At 50.4% G+C, this 10,000-nt stretch overlaps 1 protein-coding gene across 1 annotated transcript in view; it reads left to right on the forward strand.

The window, feature by feature from the left end:
* The window catches only part of abcc9 (ATP-binding cassette, sub-family C (CFTR/MRP), member 9), a gene marked incomplete at both ends in the record, with an annotated part of 61,187 nt that overhangs the window by 41,083 nt on the left and 10,104 nt on the right, over positions 1-10,000 (forward strand). The window contains 4 exons of the mRNA XM_080538139.1: positions 367-480; positions 3,912-4,032; positions 5,803-5,933; positions 6,172-6,250. Coding sequence (XP_080394265.1) covers positions 367-480; positions 3,912-4,032; positions 5,803-5,933; positions 6,172-6,250 — 445 coding nt within the window. The remainder of the gene's footprint in view (positions 1-366; positions 481-3,911; positions 4,033-5,802; positions 5,934-6,171; positions 6,251-10,000) is intronic.

A 10,000-nucleotide genomic window follows, 5' to 3' on the forward strand; every position in this document is an offset into this window, starting at 1 on the left:
GGGTCAATATGTGGTCATTATGTGGTCATTATATGGTCATTATGTGGTCAATATGTGGTCATCATGTGGTCAATATATGGTCTTCATGTGGTCAATATATGGTCATCATGTGGTCAATATGTGGTCATCATGTGGTCAATATGTGGTCAATATGTGGTCATTATAAGGTTGAAATTATCCTCTCTCTCTCTCTCCCTCTCTCTCTCTCTGTCTCTCTGTCTCTCTCCCTCTCTCACCCTCTCCCTCTGTCTCTCTCTCTCTCCCTCTTTCTCCCTCTCTCTCCTCTCTCTCTCACCCTCTCACCCTCTCACCCTCTCACCCTCTCTCTCTCTCCCTCCCACCCCTCTCCCCGCCCCCCCCCCCCAGGACTACCTAGGAGCAGTGATAGTGTTGACGGCGGCGGTGACGTCCATCTGGAGCAGCCTGTACGGTCTGCCCTCTGGAGGCCTGGTGGGACTAGGCCTCACCTACGCCCTGACTGTGAGTCACCTTGTCTCCTCTCCTTGTCTCCTTGTGTCCTTGTCTCTTCTCCTTGTCTCCTCTCCTTGTCTCCTCGTCTCCTTGTCTCCTTGTCTCCTCGTCTCCTAGTCACCTCGTCTCCTCTCCTTCTCTCCTCTCCTTGTCTCCTTGTGTCCTTGTCTCTTCTCCTTGTCTCCTCTGCTTGTCTCCTCTCCTTGTCTCCTCGTCTCCTAGTCTCCTTGTCTCCTCTTCTTGTCTCCTTGTCTCCTTGTTGCTTTCACCTATCCCTTCCACCACCTCCCTGCACTGTGTCTCCAGAGACAACTGCTTCCCCCCCTATATTGTTCCCCCCCCCATACTGTCCCTCCTGAGACATCTACTACCCCCATGTACTGTCCCTCCTGAGACATCTACTACCCCCCTGTACTGTCCCTCCTGAGACATCTACTACCCCCCTGTACTGTCCTTCCTGAGACATCTACTACCCCCCTGTACTGTTTCTCCTGAGACATCTACTACCCCCTGTACTGTCCCTCCTGAGACATCTACTACCCCCCTGTACTGTTTCTCCTGAGACATCTACTACCCCCATGTACTGTTTCTCCTGAGACATCTACTACCTCCCTGTACTGTCCCTCCTGAGACATCTACTACCCCCCTGTACTGTCCCTCCTGAGACATCTACTACCCCCCTGTACTGTCCCTCCTGAGACATCTACTACCCCCATGTACTGTTTCTCCTGAGACATCTACTACCCCCATGTACTGTTTCTCCTGAGACATCTACTACCCCCATGTACTGTTTCTCCTGAGACATCTACTACCCCCATGTACTGTTTCTCCAGTGAAAAATCACGACGACTGCCAATGGCCCCTGGCCTGAGCTAGATTACTCTTCCTGCTACGACTGGTGGATTGATGATTCACTTGCTTAGTCAAATGTATTGGGTTGTAAGTCGCTTTGGAATAAGGCGTCTGCTAAATGCCAAAAATGTCAAATGTCTAACCTGAATAATGGAAGTGTCTGTACACACATTACAATGAGCCCCCGTCCTCCGATTTCTACCTCCGCCAGCCTCCCCTAGCAACAGATAGCAACAGAACAACACATCTCTCATTCCAGTCATTCGAGGGGCAGCCAGCCCGGACACTGTAGAAGGCCTCTGTTGGTCTGTGACATCACAGGAGAAAACCTTTAAAGGAACATCACTCACCTGAAATCGAATAGAACTTTATTGTCCATCCAGACATTTACAAGACAGCCAGCCTGCCAGTGGCTAGGCCTTAGGAGGAGCTGGGAGACCATGTATGGGAGGATAGTGGGGACAGGGAGGAGGGGAACTGTCTGTCATTGTAATGACCGGAGTAAAGCAGGCAGTCACCATGGCGATGGTACGATAACATTTAAGGGCAGACTTTTTATTAGTCGTTTTGGAAAGGTGTTTTATGATTGCCATGTCAGGGTGCTCTCTAATGGTGCTTAGTTGTGTTTGCGCTGTAATGACACCGCTGTCTGTTCTGGGCCGGGGGGAGTATGGACTGGCCATGGATCGCAGGCTTAAAACTCTCACGCTCACACACACAAATAACTGCCCTCCCATCGTGCACCACGACACACGTACAGGCCCCGTCATTCTGTCTCACAGCAGAGGCGGAGAGGGGAGAGAGAAGAAAGAAGAAGATTCAACCTTTCTCATTGCACAGTACAACAAAATGTATTTATGCTCTAGACCAGGGGTCAGGGGTCAGAGCCATAGAAGGACGCTGGAGCAACTAGGGGTTCAGTGCCTTGCTCAAGGACACTTCGACACATTGGGCCAGCGGGGATTTGAAGTGTCTGTACAACATACACTTGTTTGACGCCGTTCCTCATTCCATTCGTTCCATACATGAGCCTCAGCCGCCCCCGGCTGGGAGGCTGGTGGAGGTAGAAATCGGAGGACGGGGCTCATTGTAACGTAGGAAACAGAATGAGGAATGGTGTCATTGTACCAGAATGTATTCCCAGTCACAGCAATGAGTCACCCTGCTCCTGGTAAGACAGAGGACATTAGTGGGGACATTTTAGAGAGAGAGTTTTATAGACATTATAAATATTTATGTTGGTCCAAATACTATTAACCAAGGACTTTTTAACAGTGTTTAGTTTGGTTTGCAAACTAAGTGCAATGAAATTACTACTGCACTGTACTGCTGTACTGGGCTGTACTGGACTGAACTGGGCTGTACTGGCCTGTACTGGGCTGTACTGAGCTGTGCTGAGCTGGACTGAGCTGTACTGAGCTGTACTGAGCTGCACTGGGCTGTACTGAGCTGTACTGGGCTGTACTGAGCTGTACTGGGCTGTACTGGGCTGTACTGGGCTGTACTGAGCTGTACTGGGCTGTACTGAGCTGTACTGAGCTGTACTGGGCTGTACTGGGCTGTACTGAGCTGTACTGAGCTGTACTGGGCTGTACTGGACTGTACTGGGCTAGGCTGGGCTGTACTGAGCTGTACTGGGCTGTACTGAGCTGTACTGGGCTTTACTGGGCTGTACTGGGCTTTACTGGGCTGTACTGAGCTGTACTGAGCTGTACTGAGCTGTACTGGACTGTACTGGGCTGTACTGAGCTGTACTGAGCTGTACTGAGCTGTACTGAGCTGTACTGGACTGTACTGGGCTGTACTGAGCTGTACTGAGCTGTACTGAGCTGTACTGGGCTGTACTGGACTGTACTGGGCTAGGCTGGGCTGTACTGAGCTGTACTGGGCTGTACTGAGCTGTACTGGGCTTTACTGGGCTGTACTGGGCTTTACTGGGCTGTACTGAGCTGTACTGAGCTGTACTGAGCTGTACTGGGCTGTACTGAGCTGTACTGGGCTGTACTGGGCTGTACTGGGCTGTACTGGGCTGTACTGGGCTGTACTGAGCTGTACTGAGCTGTACTGAGCTGTACTGGGCTGTACTGAGCTGTACTGGGCTGTACTGGGCTGTACTGAGCTGTACTGAGCTGTACTGAGCTATACTGAGCTGTACTGGGCTGTACTGGGCTGTACTGAGCTGTACTGGGCTGTACTGAGCTGTACTGAGCTGTACTGAGCTGTATTGGGCTGTACTGGACTGAACTGGGCTGTACTGGGCTGTACTGGGCTGTACTGGGCTGTACTGAGCTGTACTGAGCTGTACTGAGCTGTACTGAGCTGTATTGGGCTGTACTGGACTGAACTGGGCTGTACTGGGCTGTACTGGGCTGTACTGGGCTGTACTGAGCTGTACTGAGCTGTACTGAGCTGTACTGGGCTGTACTGAGCTGTACTGGGCTGTACTGAGCTGTATTGGGCTGTACTGGGTTGTACCGGGCTGTACTGAGCTGTCCCTGTTCCCTAGGTAACCAGCTGTGTCTCTGTTCCCTAGGTAACCAGCTGTGTTCCCTGTTCCCTAGGTAACCAGCTGTGTCCCTGTTCCCTAGGTAACCAACTACCTGAACTGGGTGGTGCGTAACCTGGCAGACCTGGAGGTGCAGATGGCCGCCGTGAAGAAGGTCAACAGCTTCCTGTCCACAGAGTCAGAGAACTACGAGGGCTCCATGGGTAATGGAGTCCTCCTCAGACACTCTCCCATGTCTCCCCCCTCTAAACCCCTCTCCCACCCCTATGTCTCACCTCTATGTCTCACCCCTCTCACCCCTGTCTCACCCATGTCTCACTCTTCTAAACTCCTCTCATCCATGTCTCACTCCTGTCTAACCTATCTCATTCCTCTCACCCCTGTCTTCATCTCCTCTCTCACTCCTGTCTCACTCCTCTAAACCCCTCTGACCCATGTATCATCCATGTCTCACCCCTCTCACACACGTCTCACACACGTCTCACTCCTGTCTCACTCCTGTCTCACCCCTGTCTCACTCCTCTCACCCTGGTCTCACCTCTCTCCCCCTGGTCTCACCGCTCATCCCCCTATCTCAGCCCTGCCACTCAACACTCCTTGTGAACCCTGGGCCCGTGTCCAGCCCTTCTCAGGAGTGACCTCAGGAGTGACCTCAGACGTGCGTCCAGGACCAGGGCGCTCTGACCCGGGTGTTTGGACTCCTCTGAGTCTCTGGATGTCCATCTGCACGTTTACAATACGGCCTCCCCCTCCCTTCCTCCCAGAGACACATTGACTGGGGTGGAGGTTTGGGTGCGGGGGCGGGGGGGGGCTGGGGTTGGGGGGGGCGTCATGTTGCAGAGGGGGATTGGGGTGGGGGTGTTTCTTGATGTAAAGAACAGCTTCTTGGCTCTTGGGGTTAGGAAGATAAGATAAAGAAGGGAGGAGAGAAGGAAGGAGAGGAGGGAGGAGGAGGAGGAGGAAGGAGAGGAGGGAGGAGGAGGAGGAAGGAGAGGAGGGAGGAGGAGGGAGGAGGAGGAGGAAGGTCTTCGGGAGGGCCATCGCGTCTCTAGAGTCTTGGCCTGTTAGTTTCCTGTAGCTGAACCCTGCCAGAGAGAGAGAGGGAGGGAGGAAAGGATGGAGGGGGGGAGGGAGGGGGAAAGAGAGAGAGAGAGAGATAGAAAACCCCATCCTCCTCTTCTTAGATGACGTCATGGAAAGTTCCAGACCTGATAGCAGCAGAGGACAGAAACCCAAACGCTGGAAGCCGCTAGCAGAAACAACGCTAGCTTGTAAAAGCACTGACCCCGTCAGCCGCTCCCCCCCCCCTCCCCTCTCCCCCCTCCCCCCGTCCATTTTGAGGCTTTCAACTCCCGAGGGGGGCGGGTTTAAGACTAGGACCCCCAGCCCCCCGCGTCCCCCTCTCTGAAGTAGGCTAGGGTGTTACCGCGGAGGAGCATGGAGGGTTTTGGAGTAGCCTAGCGAAGTAGTCTAAACAAACTAGGGCCTGTAACCAGAGAGCAGAGAGCTTCTGAGTGGCCCTCAGGAAAGACACTCTCACAGAGAGAGAGAGGGCCTTCTGTGTGGAGGCCAGGGGAGGCTGGTGGAGGGCAGGGGAGGCCAGGGGAGGCCAGGGGAGGCCAGGGGAGGCTAGTGGAGGCCAAGGGAGGCCAGGGGAGGCTGGGGGAGGCCAGTGGAGGCTAGGGGAGACCAGGGGAGGCTGGTGGAGCCCGGGGGAGACCAGTGGAGGCTAGGGGAGGCCAGGGGAGGCTGGTGGAGGCCAGGGGAGGCAGTGGAGGCCGGTGGAGGCAGGGCGGTTATCACTCAGGGTTATCAGGGTCCTAAGCCCAAAGAAAGTGTAATTAATCATGTGTGTGTGTGTGTGTGTGTGTGTGTGTGTTTGTGTGTGTGTGTGTGTGTGTGTGTGTGTGTGTGTGTGTGTGTGTGTCTGTGTGTGTGTGTGTGTGTGTGTGTGTGTGTGTGTGTGTGTGTAGACGCATCCCAGGTACCAGAGGACTGGCCCAGCCAGGGGGAGATTAAAATCCAGGACCTGTGTGTGCGCTACGACCCCATGCTCAAACCTGTCCTCAAACACGTCAACGCCTTCATCAACCCTGGGCAGAAGGTGTGTGTGTGTGTGTGTGTGTGTGTGTGTGTGTGTACAGTGTGTGTGTGTGTATACAGTGTGTGTGTGTGTGTGTGTGTGTGTGTGTGTCTCCAGGTACGTGGTCACAGGATCTCTGTCCTCTCCACACACACGTGTTCGTTTCTCACTGTCATGTCAGCTCACCCTACACACTCCCTGCTGTACCGTGTGTGTGTGTGTGTGTGTGTGTGTGTGTGTGTGTGTGTGTGTACTATAGGTGGGCATCTGTGGACGAACAGGCAGTGGGAAGTCCTCTTTGTCTCTGGCCTTCTTCAACATGGTGGACATATTTGAAGGTTGGTCTCACACACACACACACACACACACACACACACACACACACACACACACACACACACCCACACACTCAAGCCTTGGCTGAGGTGAGACAGACAGATACCATAGACCACTCAGACACACTACACAAAGTAGACTTTTATTCACAAACGGATGTATTCTTTTTTTTTTGTAATCAGTATTTTATTGAATTTTTCAATTAACACATTTATCAAACAGAAATAATACAGAGAAAAAAAACAAAATATACAACAAAAATACAAATAAAATAAAAAAGCACCCCTAGATTACATTCATCACTCATCCAATTTGTCAACTTAAGTCTTACAACCGACTAGCAATATATCTCAAGTAGCCTCCCCATTTTGCTGTGTATTGTTCATTTCTGTCCATAGTCCCGAAGGACATTTGTTCGTATGCTGCCACCTTTGCCAACTCCATAAGCCATTCCTGGAAAGACGGCTCCCCTGCGTTCCTCCAGTGTCTCATAATGATTTGTTTTCCAACCATTATACTGGTCTGAATAAATTCTGCAGCTCCACATAGAGACGTCATTTGTGGATCACTGAGAACATACAGTCTCGGACAAAACTCAAAGTTGTCCTGGGTAATGTTTTGCACCCATTCGTGGATCTTTCGCCAGTAATTTTGAATCATAGGACATTCCCAAAGTAAGTGAACCAGGGTCCCTTCCGGCCTGCAACATTTCCAGCAATCAGCATTGTCCTTGAGCTTCAGCCTGAACATCCTGGAGGGGGTCCAGTAGAACCGGTTAAGAACCTTGAACTGGATCAGTCTAATTTTAATGTCTCTCGATACTCTCTTAATGTTCTCACATATTTTGTCCCATTCTTTTTCTGTGAAATCAATTTTCAAATCAACTGACCAAATGACCATCAATGCATAGGATACCTTAACCGTCTGTTGGAAAACCATTTTATAATAGATAGCCGCCTCATGTCCCATACCCATTATCTTTGTAATCTCAGACAGAAGAGTTGACTGTTGAGGTGTGATTCCTTTACCTAGAATACTGTCCAGCAAATGGCGGAGTTGCAAGTATTTCCAAAAATCATGTCTAGGCAAGGCAACCCATATTCATTAACCAACTCCTCAAATGATTTCAGACCATCTCCCCCATATATGTCTGTTAATGTTACAATTCCTTTTCTTACCCATTCCTTCCATATAAAGGAACACTTATTTATTTGCAATTTGGGGTTATTCCAAATACAGGATTCAGAGTTAAGATAGACATTTACTTTAAAGGACTTACATATTTTCTAACGGATGTATTCTTCATTTCTCCAGGAGAGTCAGACAGAGAGAGAGAGAGAGAGAGAAAGAGAGAGACAGAGAGAGAGACAGAGAGAGAGAGAGAGAGAGAGAGAGACAGAGACAGAGAGAGAGAGACAGAGAGAGAGAGAGAGAGAGAGAGAAAGAGAGTGACAGATGGATAGAGAGAGAGAGAGAGACAGAGAGAGACAGAGATAGAGAGACAGAGAGAGAGAGAGACAGAGAGAGAAAGAGACAGAGAGAGAGAGAGAGGGAGAGGTCTATTTAAGTGAACAGCAGTAGTACTACTAAGTACACTAATGCATCATGGGATGGTTTCACAGACAGGGCATAAGCCGAGTTCTGGACTGAATCACGCTTTCTTTTTATTTGTCACTTAAGTATTTATTGGGTTTCAAAATAGACACAGACAGAACAGCATATCTCTTCATCATTATAGAGAAAAAACAAAAGGGCAAAGAAACACTGCATGTCCCATTAACATATGGGTAAATAGAGAAAGATAGAAAGATAGATAGAAGAAGATAGAATAAACAAAAATAAAATAAAAGGGAAGTTGTCCAGAGGTGTGTTTCCATAAACATGTTCATGTATTCTGAAGGGGTATTAAATTAGACGGTGTCACGTTTCATAATAAATCACACTTTCAGTGGAAAATCTCAACTGAAGATCCTTTTTAGTCCAAATACCATCCACTTGTCTGTGATAACTGTACTCCAACATACAGTTTTAGTTGTTTATATTTGGTTCATGCTCCCTGTCCCAAAATGGCCCTCTCTCCAGGCTACAAGGAGGAGGATGTGGGGCGGCTGTGTCTCAGGTGGTAGAGGCTGCTGGTGGAGGTAGAGGCTGGTGGAGGTCGAGACTGGTGGAGGTAGAGGCTGGTGGAGGTAGAGGCTGGTGGAGGTAGAGGCTGGTGGAGGTAGAGGCTGGTGGAGGTAGAGGCTGGTGGAGGTAGAGGCTGGTGGAGGTAGAGACTGGTGGAGGTAGAGGCTGGTGGAGGTAGATACTGGTGGAGGTAGAGGCTGGTAGAGGTAGAGGCTGGTGGAGGTAGAGGCTGGTGGAGGTAGAGACTGTGGCTCAGGAGGTAGAGGCTGGTGGAGGTAGAGGCTGGTGAAGGTAGAGGCTGTGTCTCAGGAGGTAGAGGCTGGTGGAGGTAGAGGCTGGTGGAGGTAGAGGCTGGTGAAGGTAGAGGCTGTGTCTCAGGAGGTAGAGGCTGGTGGAGGTAGTGGCTGTGTCTCAGGAGGTAGAGGCTGGTGGAGGTAGAGGCTGGTGGAGGTAGATGCTGTGGCTCAGGAGGTAGAGGCTGTGGCTCTGGAATAAGGAGCTATATAAGTCAGTCCATTTATGTGGGAGGCTTGAATGAAACTGTCTTCATTCCTCCCGGCATTCCCTTCTGATTCTCCTGGTCCAACAGTCCACAAGTCGTCTTACCTTTGCTTCCTTTGTTTACATTGTGTGGCTCATGCTCACTGTCAACCTGGCACACAATGAAGATGTCACAGCTACCTGTTGTAACTGGAGGCAACTTCATAGCCTCTTAGCCCTGGGGGGTATTCCATCAACGTCACTAAAGGAAAATCTTCTCCAGTCTTATTTTTGGCCTGATTTTTTGGTAAGTCTCACAAAAATTCTTATCAAAATAAGCCTGGGTTTTCCTTTAGCGACGTTGATGGAATACCCCCCTGGTGTTCTATGTGAGTGCGTAGTCCAACCTCTTAGTAATAATAATGGGCTGTATACTTTATTGATCCCTGAGGGGAAATTATCTTTTTGCACACCCCCCACACACACAGCACAGCACACACACACACACACACACACACACACACACACACACACACACACACACACAGCACACACACACACACACAGCACAGCACACACACACACACACACACACAGAACACACACAGCACAACACAGCACAGCACACACACACACACAGCACACACACACACACAGCCCCTGATAGGCGCCCTTGGAGCAGTTAGGGGTTAAGTGCCTTGCCCAAGGGCACAACGGTAATGGTGGTAGATTCAGATTCAGATTCAGATAACGTTTATTGCCATTATGCATACACATATAGGAATTTGCTTCGACATTACAGTAAGTGCGTTTATACTTTTTTCACGTGTATGCAAAAACAAATGCAAAAAACAGGACAACACAGGACAGACAACAGTGCATTGGATAGTGCAACATATATAAAGTGCAGTGCAGAGTTTTTACAGTGAGTCCAGTGCATATTCAGTCCTGGGCAGCATTGGGGGCGGGGGGGAGGGGGAAGCCAGAGTCATTTATCAGCCTGGCGGCTGAGGGGTAGAAACTGAGCCTGTGGCGGGCCTTCAGTGCCTTAGGCAGCCGCAACCTTCTTCCAGAGGGAAGCAGGGTGAGGAGGCCGTGGCCGGGGTGGAAGGGGTCGGCCATGATCTTTCTTGCCCTCCTCAGAG

The sequence above is a fragment of the Nansenia antarctica genome (genome assembly GCF_963989245.1).
Source record: "Nansenia antarctica genome assembly, chromosome: 8".
Lineage (NCBI taxonomy): Eukaryota > Metazoa > Chordata > Actinopteri > Argentiniformes > Microstomatidae > Nansenia > Nansenia antarctica.